This window comes from Eleutherodactylus coqui, chromosome 6 (assembly GCF_035609145.1).
Source record: "Eleutherodactylus coqui strain aEleCoq1 chromosome 6, aEleCoq1.hap1, whole genome shotgun sequence".
Lineage (NCBI taxonomy): Eukaryota > Metazoa > Chordata > Amphibia > Anura > Eleutherodactylidae > Eleutherodactylus > Eleutherodactylus coqui.
In genome coordinates this window covers 144,471,628-144,488,946 of record NC_089842.1, presented here as the reverse complement: position 1 = coordinate 144,488,946, position 17,319 = coordinate 144,471,628, and the positions used below count along the sequence as shown (strand labels likewise).

The window sequence follows — 17,319 nt, the reverse complement described above, 5'->3', positions numbered from 1 at the left end:
CCGTATAGTTACGGTAAAGCGGGTTTAAAGACAATGTTGGAGAGGAACAATTGTTAATACGATTGTTTGTCTCCAATACAGTATTAAAATAATTGTCAGAATATTCCCCATTCAAACAATATTTTGCTTTTTATTTTTGCGTAGCATAAATGAGATGATCAACTGACAAATAAGCGTTTGCTTGTTCATTGGCTGATTATTTTGCACTTTTGCATGGCCCAACAATCGGGGGAACCTTTGTGCCAGATTGTCAGGTTGTGTAAAAGGCCTTTGAGAGGATGGAGGGTCATAATACATAGTAGATTGGCCACATCAGTCTTTCTCAGGAACACGTTGCCCAGAAAACATCTTGTAAGCTGTAACTCCTTTCCAGGAACAGACTCTGCAATACAGAGGCATCTAGTGGCCAAAAGTAGCATAGCAGGCATATAGAATTACAATACAGTGCCAAAACGTGCAGCAGGAACGTTATTTTTTCTCCTTAGGGAGAGCACCTAGAAGGTGAGTGAAGAGACTTATGTCTTCCAATAGGTGGCGCTGCAGAGGTATTTTTCCATATCCCTTATTTGCATATTACCCAGAGGAGCATGAATGGCCTTATAAGTCACTTCTAAGGCTGCCTGTCCATGGGAGTATTTTCATTGCGTTCCCCGCAGCGATAATCTGGCCGCAGGGAACGCAGTGAATGCTTTCCATATCGTTGCTATGGAAAGCACAGCCTCCCTGTCCATGAGTGGAGAATCATAGCTATTGTCTGCGGTGAGCCAAATGTCAGATAGGAACACTATCTTTTCTCCTTAGGGAGAGCACCTAGAAGGTGACTGATGAGACTTTATGCTCCTCTGGGTAATATGTAAATAAGGGAGATGAAACTATACCTTTGTAGCACCACCTATTGGAAGGCAGCATTCCTGCAAGTCAATGTTAGACTCTTTTTACAAGCTTTGTAACAATGACTGGGAATTGACATCCAAGGCAGAATCCATACACATACAGCTGTTTCAGGGTGTTTGCCCCTCATCAGTGTGTAGTAAGTTTCTGGCTTGGCTAGCGAGAGCCCTATGACGTGGGTCAGGAACGCTATCTTTTCTCCTTAGGGGGAGCACCTAGATCCTAGAAGGTGAGTGAAGAGACTTATAAGTCTTCCAATAGGTGCTGCTGGAGAGGTATTGTTTCATATCCCTTATTTGCATATTACCCAGAGGAGCATGAATGGCCTTATAAGTCACCTCTAAGACTGCCTGTCGATGGGCGTATTTTCATTGCGTTCCGGCCGCAGGGAGCTCCACCCCCATCCCACCCCCTCCCATTGCAAACAGCTAGAGAGGAGGAGAGAGGCAGAGAAACGGTGAGGGGGAGGGAAGGGGGAAGACAGCTCAGATAGTAGCATATATCGGCCGGCCATGAAAACGGCAGCCAATATACGCTCCTGTGAATAAGCCCTTTACCTGCATGAATGTCACAGTACATTAAAGTGAATATCCTTTTAACACCATGCAGAACTCAGAATGAAATGAATACGGGAAATGCCACTGCTTGACACGTGAGCAAGAGCAAGGGGGAAGAAGCCTAGAGGGTGGCTCTGTACCTTCATTGGTGAAGGCTATGTGTAGCCTTCTGGATGTAGAATAGTGGGAAAACCTGATTAAAAGGGTTTTCTGAGACTAAGGGCGACCGTCGGGCGCAGGTGCTCCCGACACTCATACCAGCGATCAGCTTGTGTAAAAAGGCCCATTGTATACTGATGACCTATCCTTACGATACCTCATCAGTATCAGATCTGTGGGGGTCCAATCCCATCGATCACCTATTAGAGAAGTACATGGCAACCCGGCTTATTTCTTTTGTTGTGTCATCTTATCAGATCAATTACTGTATAAGTCCACAAATGCCTGTGTTATAGGAGTCTCACGAGGAGTCTTACCCTTTACTGGTGCACACCAGACCTTCACCACAAGGACAGTGCTGCACATCCAAACCATAATTTGCCGCAAACGTTATCAACTTTAGGAAGTTATTGGCCTGGGTACCACACTGTTCTCCTCTAGATGGAAGCGGCAAACACATGGGGAAAGGAAGTCCTGTAAAGATAAGAAATTCTAAGCTAAATGCATAGAGGGCAGCACAATGCTGCTTGTAATGTAATTTAACTATTGAACTACAGTCATTCATACATTATAATGAATATTTTAATGAGACAGTATCTCAACTAAATATACATAATATGCATATTATGTTAGTAAATTTACCCCTGACTTTTTGAGTAATACATGGTTTTATGCTTACTGCTTTGTACTAGACATAACAGTGTATAAGGTTGAATGGAAATTTGCCATTTAAGACCCTTGAAAACTGTGGGAGCTGTGACTGCAACCTACAACAGCCATAATAACTACTATTGGGTGAGCTAAAATGAAGACATGACTGAGTGGAGTCTTACAGGAGAAGACAATTCACAGAACTGTGTACTTTCCATTTAAGAATATTCCCTAAACAATATTGAAAGATAAGCCCTGAGATGTATTCTAAAGTCTATTAATATTCCATTCAGACATGTATGGGTAAGCTTAACCTAAAGCGGCCCATCGACTTTAGATAGCTCCTGGTTGAACACTGACAGTTATTCCTTCTGTCTAATCCCTATATATTCATATGTTTTTACAATCGGGAGAGGGAAATAAGCTGCTTAATAGACCCCTCTGGCAGCAAGTTACTAATGTAGCAAACGTTAAAAGGATTTTTGGAGTACCCCTTACATTGGTAACAATTTCAGCCATTAGGAGGCCAGACAGGGATGTCATGAGTGACATCCTGTAAATCTCCCTTGTGGCTTCTACATTAGAAGTCCACACAACAGGTTTACGGAATGTCACCAGGCCTTCTGGCCCGGTCGATGTCATTTATCAAATGCCGTGGTGTCGGATCACTGAAGTGATGGTATGGCACCACAATGAGCATATTGATTTTATATAGTTTTGGGCATGGCAAACCCAAAACTATCTAAAATCAATAACTCCGAAAACCCCTTTAACTGAACACGTAAAGGGGTCGTCCCATAAATAGATGAGTGGCGATGCACATGCATGTCCACCACTCCATTCATTTGGTGACCTTCGGGACCCCCTTTACGATGATTAGTAGGAGTCCCAGCAGTCAGATCAAACCAATCAGATATTTATCCCCTAGCCTTTGGTTAGAGGATAACTTCATTTCATAGGACAAACCCTTAACGTGTTAAATACACAGTTTCAGCAAACTTTAGCAACCTCAAAGTAGTTGTTTCAAAATCCAAAGTTACGATCAGTGGGGGTCTAACCAATGGGAACCCCATTGATCCCGAGAACGGGGCTCTTGATGGTCCCCACATTTATTTCAGTGATAGCGCCAGAGACTGCCAAGCACTCATACTTGGCAATTTCCCATGCAGTTATTGGAATGAATTGAGCAGGGGCGTGCATGTGTGACCTATGCTTCATTCATGCAGGCACTGTTTAAACACCCATTTTCGGGATCTGTGAGGGTCCCAGATCCCCCACTGATCATAAAGTTATCCCCTATCCTGTGGACAGGGAATAACTTTAGATTTTGGTACAACCACTTTAACAGTTGTGATATTTCGAGTAATGACTATTAAGCACATACAGGTTCTCCTCCAAATTTCCACAGAGCTTAAATGGTGCCTCCGCTGGCATTGGAACAGTTTGCTTAGTAGTCCGCCTGTATAGGATTTACAATATTTCTAGCAATTTAATTTTACTCCCATTATCTACCCACTCTGTATAAATAGGAGAGTGGATGAGTTGTATTTTTTTAGCTTTTCCTCTTCTGGTAGTCACTGTAGACAAAACATGCTTGGTCCGCTGAGCAGAACATGCCCTAATGGGGGCATTGGAGCTGATAACTGTCAGCATACATACAGTTAGCTACTTCACTTGTCTGAATGGAGCCAATTTCCTATAAGAATCTGATTCTCCTGTTTCAAAAACAAATCTTTTAAGTGTGTCAGTAAATAGTAGAGAACAAGCAGGCAATGAAACAGGATATCCCTGTTATTCTGCGCCCACAATAGACAGATCCTAATCTCAGGTGATACATCAAGTTTTGTTGCATTTGACTTACAAGTTAAATGAAAAGAACAGATTGAGAAGTTAAAATATCAGATTTCTCTGTTTACAGACCTCTTGTCTTTTAAAATATGATTTTATTTCCTGTCAAAGGAGGGGGGTACAGTGAGAAGCATCATATTGGATGCAGCTGATGAATGCTTGTGGAATACTGACATTTCTTAAAGTAGAGTACAAGCTTAGGAGCCATTTTAAATGATATGTTAGTGAATTGCATAAATAAGTGAGGCCCTTCCTTTGCTGTACAACTGATATAAATGGATTTTCAATACATCACCCATATATATTAGTCAACCGAATCTACTGGTTTTGGCATGCCTGGATGACTCTGGTATATGTATGGGGGCTTCCCAACATCTGTCAGAGAAAGAAGGATCGGGTACATTGAATTATAAAACCCACACCTTTTATTCCACCTGGTGATAAGCTACTACCAGGGCTGACTGGTAACGGCTTAATCCACCCTTGTCATGAAATCACATGAACGCTAGGCCAAACCGATCGTTCATGTGTATGGAGGAGTCTGGAGAAACAGCTATCAGCCAAACAATCATATGGCTGATAGCTATTGAGATTGTATGTTCACATGTTGAGGATTCCCTCTGAATTTAGGCTTCTGTTCCATACCAAAATCTGTGCAGAATTCGCCTCAATTCAATTTACCCCTTCCAATCCACTGTCTGATGTCTTAAGACATTATAATTTAAGGCTGTACAGCTCCGATGTTGGAAGACGTCCACCGGGGTTCTCTTACTGTATATTGCCAGCCTTTCTACTGTTGGAGCCTATCCAACGTGTCACCTCATGTAGTACTGGCTTTAGCCAGCAGATAGCGCCGTTGTATAACAGCAGAAAAAGAGTAAGCTCCCAAAGTCCAGCAGATGACAACCCCATTTGGAGCTGACTTTGGAACCAGTCACTTGCCGCTAGGGTTTATTTCTTTGATTCATGAATTATTTATATTAGACCTTATTGCTAATGCATCCTGTGTCTTCAAAACAAAGATTAGATGATTAGTAGATGAACATATTTTCTTTTGGGAGCCCAAGCTATCCCAACACTGATGGGGGAAGCATGATATGTTACGGTATATATATGATCAGTAGGTGTTAGTAATGATCAGGGAAGGCAAGGCCCTAAGTACAGAGGCCCCAGACACCTTAATAATGTCTCGTTCACATTATTTAGAATACACCCTGGGTATGACATCTATGTGCAGAGAGATTTTAATGAACTTACTCTCAGTTGTCGAGCAGCAGAATCCTGGAGCGCACTGATCTTCTGTCAGATCACACCTTACTCCACCACTTTCGGTGCTCAGGCGTTCAGTACATTTGCTCAAGGCGCAGACCCACCCAAGACAACACTCTCTGTCTTGCTGACAAAGCTGATACAGTGATAAAAGAACGTTATATAGTTTATACATCATCTGGAATGCTCAGAGGCAGAATATTTACTGGAAGGGTGACATTCCAACAAAGCAAAACAGGCAACATGTCACCTTGACTAATTATTAATATTATTTAAATTCAGCATACAGCTTTGATGTATAATGTGGGATAAGATACACCTCACCTTTTGACTCACCTTTAACCCTTTCCAATCCAATCCAATTCAATTTGTATCCTGGTTTTCCTAGGGGACTTACTCTTTTTCTGCCGTTATACAATGGCGCTAAATGCTAGCTAAAGCCAGTACTGCATGAGGTGACACGTTGGATAGGCTCCGACAGCAGAGAGGCTGGCAATATACAGTAAGAGAACCTCGACGGACGTCTTCCAACATCGGAGCTGTACAGCCTTAAGTCATAATGTCTTCAGACGTCAGACAGTGGATTGGAAAGGGTTAAAGATGTTAAACAATGGGTCTACAATAAACCTAATGCAAATGCTGAGGATTGATAGAAGACTGACAAACAGATGCAACTGCTGCCTCTGTACTCCCCCATAGTTACACCCCTGATCCCACCCATTCTGGTAGGGTTGACCTACAATGATCACAAGAGACGTCTAGCTTTGTGAGTATTCATTTAAAAGTGGAGTGTAAACACTAGAGTGTAAAGGAGTACTTGTTTTTTGTCAAAGAGGGCAAGTACTGCTATGTGTATGCTATTTAAATCTGTGAAATACACTTTGGTCTCGCAGGGTTGGATGTTGCTTGTGATCAAAATAACTTTATCTCAACATTCCAAAGTTAACAAGTTTGGTGATTATCTAAGACAGTGTTTCCCAACCTTTTTAGTCTTGGGGGACTCCTGGGATTTTTTTTTACCTTGGGGCACCCTTACCAAATAATGTCTTCAAAAAATGGCTAAAATCACCTCTCTGTTGCTGTATAATCATATCCAGAACATCAGCATCCCTCTCCTTCACAGTTTAAGGACATCCAGCACTTCCACAACCCCCAGATGCTCTCCTTCCTCCCCAGCAGTATATGCATGGCCAACCCTCTCTACTCCACCGCAATATACATATGTGCAGCCAAGTATATGTGTGGCCAAGCCTCTCCCCTCTGCCGCTGTTATATACGTGTTTGCTCAAGCCTCTCTCTCTCCCCAAGGGTTCTGTTTGTTTATGTTATAGTTGGAGTGTAGAATAACGTAGTCAACTATGCTATTCTATAATCAAAATATAACAGAAATGAATTGAAACTTTGTCAAAAAAATACCAAAGTGTTGTCCATTTCAGTAAGGCAAGTGTATGGTTCTGGTCCTTTCCGTTCAGGGGTTCTATCACCCCTGTAGTAATCCCACAGCATGGTTAAAAACACTGTACGAAGGTTACCTAAGTGACACTAGAGGTATCTAGCAGCCACTTATCTCCCTCTCTCTATGGCAGTAATCATGCACACTTGCCTTATTAGACCATTGAAAGTAACTGATGCAAGTAAAAAATGAAAGGTGACAGGTTCTATTTAAAGGGAGTCTGTCAGCTTGAACATGTGCAAACTACAGAACCATAGGACCTGAGCAGATTGTATATAGTTTTATCTGTGTATGACTGCACATTTAGCTGTCAATCACTGATAGCTCCGCCCATTGGACTGCTCAGCTCAGAATGAGCAGGGATATAAATGAATAAAATACAAGATATACTGAATCTTTCCCCATAAAACTATATAAACTCTGCTCAGCTCCTCCGACTCTATAACACGATGCCTGCAGTTTGTACAACATGTTCGAGCCGACAGACTCACTTTGAGACAGGATAATAAAATGTGTTGCTCACCATGTCCTTAGTTTTGCAATCTTGGCACTCTGCAATATCAGATGAAAGATGGCAATACTGGTTCTCTGGGCAGTCATGTGAATCATTACACTCCCACGGCATCTAATACCAAGACAGAAAGGAAAAAGTACACACCAATTTGTCAAAGTAATATATAGTGCAATGCATTGCACACATGTATTGGTCTGCCAGGAAGAGATTAAGCAGCCAAGTACAGTAAAAGTAAATGTAAAAAGTAAACTTAGTCTGTCAAGGAGCCAAATACACCTAGATATCTAGAACCTTTGGAAACCAATACACATGCACACACCTGGTGGCTCTACAGTAGTTCCTAAAATTGTAGTGAAGTCCCTAATCTTGGTATTAAAAGTAGTTACTGAAAACCTACATTAAATAATTGCAATTCTATAATATCATGTTATATCCTTAGGATATACCGTATTATCATGGTGGTTTGGCTTCCAGAATCATAGTTGAGCTGCAGTACCAGATACAGCCACACCTATATGTACAGCTCTGTGCCTGTCCGTTAGTCTAACAGATTTGGTAGTGAACAACATTCTACAGCTGGTTTGGTGTTGGAATACATGCATACTGCAGAAGCCAAATGGTCCAACATTTTTAATTAAAAACCTATGACAAAAAGATTTTTAGCCCAAAATACATGCAATTCAATTAAAAACTGATCTGAAGGTGTTCACTGGTGTTGAGGTGCGGGCAGAGTTCATCAAATTACACAAGATTTCAATTCTACATTGCAATGCCAAGGTAAATACAGACATGTTACAGATGAGGACAATATAATCTATGTTGGTGACATGAACCTTCCCATTCACCATTGCACTTGTTAAACAAGCTCTGGTGGTTCTCCTCATGAAGCCGCAGGAAAGGTCACATCACCACTATAATTTTTGCCACATGACAAACGTTATACAAAAATGACTAAGCCCCATTTACATAATGATATGGTATGCGCAGCACACAACTATACTGAGGAAGTTATGACTCATGCGTGACTCGGACCATGACACTTTGTAACAATAATATCAACATATTTACTTCCTTGGTAAGAATTCTAGTTTCAAGTCAGGTAATCCGTGTGTATACAATGTGCACTGCTATTAAAAAGCATCTGCCACTTTTGGTTTAATATGGTTTCATATATTATATAGAGGATGGCCAGAATGTGGTTTGGAAAATATGTGGCAAGCCTCCTTTGGGTGACTCTTGATGAAGAAATGGCTCTCCGGTCCCCAAAACATGACACGTTATTATCCAGTGTTGTGTGAGACAGCCTTGAACTCCTAGCAGTGTCCTGAAATGCCATAAACCAGTCCTGAGATCAGTCATAGATAGCTATTCTCCAGTAGAATTCTCTAGTTCTAATCTCTGACTATAGAGATTGGCAAAGGAAATGATTACTACATTGGAATGGCTACTGAAATGTTAGTTCTTGTTTGTAGAGCAGAGAGCAGCACAGGACTATGGAGGTGACACCTTGGAGGTGTCAGCCATAGCTTGTGATGGGAACTGCATGCCATTGGATATATGAGTTGTTCAGCTCCACACAGGCCGTCCATCACGAAGCTCAAGCATCTGCTCATCTACAATAATGCAAGGAGCAATGTCATTGGACAGTTGAGCAATGGGAGAACGTTTTATGGAGTGACAAATCACGCTACTCCATCTTCAAATCACATGGACGTACCCAGGAATTAAGAATGTCTGGGGAACGTCTTTTGCTTGAGTGTATTGTGCAGTTAAGTACAGCGTAGGTTCCAATTATGGACTGGGGATGTTTTAGATGGCATGGTCTTGGTCCTTTGGTTGCAGTGACAAAAACCATGAACACTGAGGTATACCTTGACATTCTATCCCAACCTGAACCCTATTGAACATCTTTGTGATAAACTGGAATGTTGGGTCGGAAAGTAGTGTCTATCTTCTTTGAGAGAATTCCTCAGACGTTTGCAGGATGAATGAAGGGAAAACCCAGCTGACATGTATTAGATGTTAGTAGAACGTTTGCCACTGAGAGTATCTGATGGTATTAGGGCCAAAGGAAGCCCCACTAATTATTAACATGTGTAAATTCTTGCTCAGGTGTCCAATTATTTTTGGTAGAAGACTGTATGTATCTGTGCAGTAGTTTGGGAGAAACCTGCATTTTATTAGTAGCAGCCAGACACAGAGAACTAGAGGAATTCTAACATTACACAACTTCAAAAAGTCTATACATCTTTTATGATGGCAGTGAGGGGTATGTGGAACTGTTCAGCTGATCCAGGCTACATGATTGGAGGGACAAGGATTGTAGGGGTGATACAGGATGGTGTTTTCAACTCCAGTCCTGAAGTACCTCCAACAGATCATGTATTCAGGATTTCCATAGTAATGTACAGATGTATTTACTGCCAGTACCTTAAAAATTGCCACAGATGGCCTCTCTATAGGACATCCTTAAATCAAAACCTGTTGAGGGTACTTGAGGACTGGAGTTGAAAAACACTAATATAGGATATCCCTGAATTTCTGTACAACCAGTTTTCATCAACAATAAACAATACATTCAATAACATTAAAGACAATCTGTCCCCTTTTCTGACATATATAGGCCGCCTGCAGACGAGCGGGTCGGATCCGGCGGCGAGAATTATCGCCGCGAGACCCGACCCGAGCGCCTGCAGAGACGAGCGCGTACCCTCCCGGGCCCGGCGGCCCCGGCTCTTTCATGTGCCAGTTGCCGGGCAGCTGGCGCATGCGTAGACCGGAGCCGACGGCCGGGTGAGTGACGTTTCTGTGCGAGGCTCTGCGAGGCCCGCACAAAAATAGGACATGCCGCGGTTTGTTTGCCGCTCGAGATTTTGCGCGGCCAAACCGCGGCCGTCTGCATAGGAGTGCGTATTGTAATGCACTCCTATGCAGGCTTTGAGCGGCGGAAATCCCGTGGGAAAGCCCGCCGCGGGATTTCCGCCCCTGTGCAGGCGGCCATATCGTAGTAAATGCTTGTATTCCTCATGAATTAATAATTCTAGAGCATTTTTTATAATCCTATGTAATGTCATTCTTCTGTTATTCCTCCTAGAAATTTTTAAAGAAATTGACAGCTGGGTGCTACCAGTTGGGGTGTCCCTACACAGTCTAACACTGTCCAATCAGTTCTGACAGTATCTGGCTGGGTAGAGACATACCCTTTTAACAAGCAAAATGGTAACACCCAGTTGTCAATTTACTCATAAGTATTCAGGACAAATAACATAGAAATGGCACAATGCAAAGTTATTTTTCAAAAAAAGCTCCAGAATTGTCATTTTATTGGGAATACAAGTATTTAATTTGTGTTTCCCTGAAAATAGGACACTGTCTTATATAAATTTTTACCCCAAAAGAGGCACAGTGTCTTATTTTCAAGCGGGGGCTTATACTCACATGGTCCGCGGCGTCCCGATGCCTCCTGATAGCCTTCGGTGGCGCTGCGGCAAACTGCGTCCTCCCTGTCTGACAGCTCAGCTTCTTTCTGCTAACGGGACATTGAATACCCCGCCTCCAGCAAAGTGTGCTGTGATTGGCTCATCCAGCGACGGTTGTGATTGGCTGGCTGGGGCTCGATTAGCCTATCACAGCCGTCGCTGGATGAGCCAATCACAGCCACTCAGTGAATGACGTCACTGAGTGGTTGTGATTGGCTCATCGAGTACGGGGTTTTCAAAGGTGGGGGTATTCAAAGGGGGGGGGGGTATTCAAAGTCCCGTTACCAGGAAGAAGCTCAGCTATCAGACGGGGAGGACGCAGTTTGCCGCAGCGCGGCCGGAGACCGTCGGGAGGCATGAGGACGCCGCGGACCAGGTGAGTATAGATTTTTTTAATGCAAGTTAGCTAGGTCTTATTTTTGGGGAAGGCCTTATATTTCAAGCCTCTCCGAAAACTGTGGTAGGCCTTATTATCAGGATGGGTCCTCTTTTCAGGGAAACTTGGTAAAATGGACAAGTTGGGAGAGGTGACCTCTTTAAGATTCTTGCTTAGTCCAAACAAAGTGGCTCACCATTGTTTGTTGGTTCTCAGATCTTTTCTCCTGTTTAGTATTCATCACTGAGTCCATACTGTTATTCATCTGTGGAGTAAAAAAAGTTCCAACTGAACTGTTTGGTACATGTTCATGCCCATAGTCAGCAAACAATGTCTCCTCACATAGCCTACTAGAACCTCACGGTAACGTTACACAGGACAACTATTATCCAAATAGTCGCTGAATAGAGTGAATGTAAGTGACAGTTGTCCCATATAAACACGGTGACAAGTGAGAATTTGTTCACTAGTCACTTTGTTTCTGTTCACCCAAAAATATTGTTTGTTGATTATCATCTGGTGTAAACAGAAAGACTAGAGAACACCTTTCCAGAGAGGTGAGCCCTAGTTCGGTATGCACCTCCCTCCAAACGCTGATTGGCTTATGCCTTCTTTTTTGAACATATTTCCTTCCCAATTAACCCCTTAGTGACGGAGCTTTTTTGCTTTTTTCCATTTTTGTTTTTTCCTACTCCCTTTTAAAAAATCGTAGCTCCTTAATTTATCCATCGACGTCGCTGTATGAGGGCTTGTTTTTTTGCGGGATGAGTTGTATTTTTCAATGCCACTATTTATTGTACCATATAATTTACTGAAAAACTTTTTAAAAATTCTTAGCGGAGAGAAATGGAAAAAAACGACATTCCACCATCTTTCGGTGCGTCCTGTTTCTACAGCACACAAATTGCTATGATACCAAACTTGTATAGTATTTTTTTTGCTGTAGTACTTTTATTTTTTTTTTAAGATATTTAATTTTTTTCAATTATTTTCTGCGGTCATTTTGTGCGCGCGATAACTTTTTTATTTTTTCGTCGACGTAGTTGAGCAAGGGCTCATTTTTTGCGGGATGTCCTGAAGTTTCCGATAGTATCAATTTGGAATACATATGACTTTTTGATCGCTTTTTATTGCGTTTTTTCTGGGAGACAGGGTAACTAAAAAAGTGTATTTCTGGCGTTCTTTTTTTTTTTTTTCAGATGACGTTCACCATGCAGGAAAAATAATGCACTTCTTTGATAGATCGGACTTTTACGGACGCGGCGATATCAAATACATATTTTTATTTTATGATTTTGATTTTTTAATAATGGATATGGCAAAAGGTGGGTGATTTAAACTTTTATAACTTTTTTTTTTAACAATTAAAAAAACTTTATTGATTATTTTTTTTACTTTACTTTGAAGTCCCCCTGGGGGACTTTAACATGCGATGCTTTGATCACTCCTGCAGTATGACGTAATGCTACAGCATTACGTCATACTGCTTTTTTAAAGGCAGTCTTTCAAGCCACCCTGTGTGGATAGCTTGATAGGCAGTCTGCTAAGGCAGCCCTGGGGCCATTCATTAGGTCCCCGGCTGCCATGAAACCTGCACGGCTCCCCCGATCTCACCGCGGAGGGCCGTGCGGGACCCCTGAACAGCGTTCGGGGGATTTAAATTCAGAATTGACAGCGTCATTTAAAGTGTTAATAGCCGCGAACGACCGAACGGCCGAGCGCTGCTATTGTCTGCGGGTGTCAGCTGTAATAAACAGCTGATGCGCTGTATGGAGGGAGATAGCGGCGCTACCTCCCTCCATACACGTCCTGCAACAGCAGGATGTAGTTTTACAATAGGGCTGTCACTAAGGGGTTAAAGCTCATTGGTTTCCAAAAACATATGAATAGGTGCAGGTGATCCTTGGCTGAATGGTCCCTGCTGGTCTTCGAAAGAACACTCGCTGCTGTGGTCTCTGACTGGTTTTAGCCTTCAACGATAAACACGTGAACCAGTGAGAGACCTCAGCCGTGAGTGTTCACTAAAAGACAACTCGCACGTATTTATGTGCATTCAGTGGACCAGCAACCAATTAGCGAGTGTTGGGAAGGGGTTAAAATTTCAAATACTTTCCAAAAAAAAGAACCTCACAAGTAGTCATCGAACAATATTTCACCCGTGTAAATGTTCTTAACAATTTGGTCAGCGATCAAGAAATTAAACAAGTGAATGAGAATCGCTGTGCGTAAAAGCACGCAAACAACAATGTTTAATATACTTTAGCGACTTTCGAGTGACTATTGTTATTCTGTGTAAAGTCACTCTGGCTCAGTGCTGATGAGAAGATGCTATCTCTGCTTTGACTGATAACCTAAATCACATTTCAAGGCTCTCTGAATGTTGAGACAATCACTGAAGTTACATTTACACACACAGATGATCACTAGAGATGAGCGAGCACCAAAATGCTCGGGTGCTCGTTACTCGAGTCGAACTTCCCGCGATGCTCGAGGGTTCGTTTCGAGTAACGAACCCCATTAAAGTCAATGGTCGACTCGAGCATTTATGTATATCGCCGATGCTCGCTAAGGTTTGCATTTGTGAAAATCTGGGAAATTCACGAAAGTGATGGGAACGACACAGAAACGGATAGGGCAGGTGAGGGGCTACATGTTGGGCTGCATCTCAAGTTCCCAGGTCCCACTATTAAGCCACAATAGCGGCAAGAGTGCCCCCCCCCCCTCCCCGTACTGTCAGCATAAAGATCGTTCTCCTCTGCCACAGCTGTAACAGCTGTGGCAGAGAAGAACGATGTTAGCCCATTGAATTCAATGGAGCCGGCAATACAGCCGGCTCCATTGAAAGCAATGGGCTGCCAGCGAGTGGGGGAGTGAGACCCCCCCCCCCCCCCCCCCGTGCTGTCAGCATAAAGATCGTTCTCCTCTGAGAAGAACGATGTTAGCCCATGAATGGGTGAGTGAGTGCTGCCTCTGATTGACAGCTGAGAGCTGCCCCTGATTGGTCCCTGCGCTGAGCCAATCAGAGGCAGCACTCACCCATTCATGAATTCATGAATGGGTGTGAGTGAGAGCTGCCTCTGATTAGTGAGGCTGTGACCAATCAGAGGCAGCTCATTCAGCAGGCGGGGATTTTAAATCCCCGGCTGCTGAATACTACTCAGAGCAGTTCAGGAGAACTGCCGGCCAGACGCGGCTGAACTCCGGCTGCAGCGGAAAGGTGAGTATACATTTTTTTTTATTTTTACACATTTTAGGATGATTTTCAGGTAAGGACTTATATTTTTAAGCCCTTCCCGAAAATTCATCCCGCGCTCGCCGGCAGCCCATTGCTTTCGATGGAGCTGGCTGTATTGCCGGCTCCATTGAATTCAATGGGCTAACATCGTTCTTCTCTGCCACAGCTGTTACAGCTATGGCAGAGGAGAACGATCTTTATGCTGACATTCTTTTTTTTTTAATATTTACACATTTTAGGATGATTTTCAGGTAAGGGCTTATATTTTTACGCCCTTCCCGAAAATTCATCCTGAGATCGCCGGCAGACCATTGCTTTCAATGGAGCCGGCTGTATTGCTGGCTCCATTGAATTCAATGGTCAGTGCTCGTTTATTCGAGATGAGTACCGCGTGGTGCTCGTCTCGAGTAACGAGCATCTCGAGCACTCTAATACTCGAACGAGCATCAAGCACGGACGAGTATGCTCGCTCATCTCTAATGATCACTCCAAATTCGTCAGAAACTAACAGTTCTGAGCGATCATTTTGCATAGGTACTAATGGGCTAATCAGTACTTCATTGCTTGTATTTAGAAAACAGTGGATGGTCTGTTCTCTAAATACATTGAAATTGTTCTCTAGCAGGACTGTGGCTGTTAAACAATGTTACCAGCTGTTATCAGCGCTTCCTGTGGAGAACACAGCTTGCAGTCCATCTTATCTTATTGTCCTAAGGGATGAGGATTTCATGCGGACCTGAAGTCAGCGATGGACGAAAAATGCATAGTAAGTGCACGATGGGCGCACATTTACACACAACGATTATCGCTCAAAAGATGGCTTTTGAGCGAATTTTGAGCGGTAATCGTGTGTGTATAGGGACTTTACAGAATACAGATGGCAATAGAGAGGCATTATGCATATTTTATTCTCAGGGAGCATTACTTTAGAGACTTCTTACTAACTAGATCTCCATAAGGAGAATCAATGCCTTCTTATTGATTGACTAGGAACGTTGTTATGATAAACATAGAAGAAGAGCTTCACCTCTGAAAGGATCTATATACGTCACATGCATTAGACAAGTCACATTGAAAGGAGTCCAGGAGGATCAGGGCTATCACCTTCCCTCTCCCCTATGTGTAGAACATATGGGTCTCTGCACTGGTGAAATGACTGTGCTTGCAGCCACCTTTTCCCGGATGTTAACATTGATTACAGTTGAGAGCACTCATAGGTTTCTCTACTCCCATTGATATCAGTGGAGAAGTGACTCATGACATATGTATGGTCATCTCATAGAATAAGTTGTGGAAAGCCTTTTTACATACCCACCCAAGTCAATTACCTATCTTTTTAAACTAGGTTATCCAATGACATTAATGTATTTCATTCATCTTTTCCCTAAAGCATTTAGCTCTAAACACAACCATCTATGCATGAGGATTCGGTGTTTGCTATGCTGCTTACCGTTTCCATCTGTTCCATTGCATTTGTGTCCCCATCATACTGGCTGCGGCCCCCTGGGGATGGATATGATGTGGTAAATACAGTGCTCAGAATAAGGAGGAAGAAGGCAGGCAGCAGGACAGACATTTCCTCTGCCAGGCAGCAAGCTGACAACACGATGCTTACTTATAGGCCATATGTATACAGATACAATGTAAATGCATAGGACAAATAATCTTGCAGCTGAGTCTCCAGCCAATTTACAGGGAAGGCTTTATGATGCATACAGCTGTTTGCTGCAGCACAACCAATTCTCTTCAATGCATGGTGCTTGAATGAGAAGCTTCCTCAGCAGAGCCCCCCCTGCTGGGTGTCAATAATCAGCACACATGCTCATTCATTTCACTGTACGTAAGCAGGGTTTATACACGGTGGTTTAATTATAGTCTGGTCTACAACGAACTCTTAAGATGCACTAGATACATAAATTATCAGATCTGCAGAAAAATGCTTGTGATTGAATCGTAGGATATCAGCGTCAGAAAACCTCAATAACAGGGATTTTATTGGTTTAAAGGTAATAGGGTTTACTGTAAAAATGCCCCCACATTGCTAAATACTTCACAATTCCATTAACCCAGCGTCAATGAGATTTAATAGGTGCTGGATTATCAAATATTCTGGATTATTGGAAGGTCATACACAGGTAAAGAGTACACGCTTGTATACACATTGGAATCTAAAAAAGAAATCACCTGCCAATAAAACCTATTGCAAAAATGCTTGGAATCGCCTATTCTGTACATTTTTAAAAAAGTGTAGTTATTCCTTAAATGCATTTTTTTCATTACTGTACTGATGGTCCGTTCTCTTGACTGAGAGCATGAAGCATAATTGTTTTGAAAATATATGATATATACATGTTTTTTATTGCTAGTTTAACTGGCTTGTCTCTATTAGGCTGGGTTCACACAGGGCGGATTTGCCGCAGAAATTCCGTGCGCAATTTCGCTGCGGCAGATCCGCCTGCAGCTGCTAATTGCAGCACTAGCCAGCCACGTAGACGAGATTTGTCAAAAATCTCGTCCACACGGGACGGCCAATCTCTATGGGACCACCGGCCTCAAAGGAACAGCATGCGGCCGAGCTGCTCCAAAAACCCGCGGCTAAGTGCTGCAGGTTTTGAAGCTGCGCTTTCCTGGTAAAAATCTCGCGATTTTTCGCTGTGGCAAAACTGCGAGATTTCCAGCAGGATTCCGCCCTGTGTGGACCCAGTCTTATAGCATATGAATGTTGAAGAGGAGGGGCTCCTGCTCAGGACCTCTGACTTTTAATGGATGCCATTGGTATTATTATCCAAATAAGTTCAGCTTTTTTGCAATATATGAAGATGCAATTTTTGTACTATTTTTATATATAAGTATTTGTGTCTTTTTCTGGTGTTATTAGGGCTGGGCT

The 17,319-nt window shown here is 42.7% G+C and overlaps 1 protein-coding gene across 4 annotated transcripts in view; it reads right to left on the bottom strand.

The window, feature by feature from the left end:
- Nucleotides 1–17,319, bottom strand: part of LOC136632724 (dickkopf-related protein 3-like) — a 62,732-nt gene that overhangs the window by 2,422 nt on the left and 42,991 nt on the right. For 2 of the 4 annotated variants that reach the window (XM_066607804.1, XM_066607803.1), the window contains exons 2-6: nucleotides 15,883–15,935; nucleotides 11,394–11,462; nucleotides 7,352–7,453; nucleotides 5,364–5,511; nucleotides 1,925–2,081 (exon numbers count right to left, since the gene is read on the bottom strand). In XM_066607804.1, coding sequence (XP_066463901.1) covers nucleotides 1,925–2,081; nucleotides 5,364–5,511; nucleotides 7,352–7,453; nucleotides 11,394–11,462; nucleotides 15,883–15,900 — 494 coding nt within the window. In that variant the 5' untranslated portion in view covers nucleotides 15,901–15,935. The remainder of the gene's footprint in view (nucleotides 1–1,924; nucleotides 2,082–5,363; nucleotides 5,512–7,351; nucleotides 7,454–11,393; nucleotides 11,463–15,882; nucleotides 15,936–17,319) is intronic. The other 2 variants (XM_066607806.1, XM_066607805.1) reach the window with 1 other exon arrangement.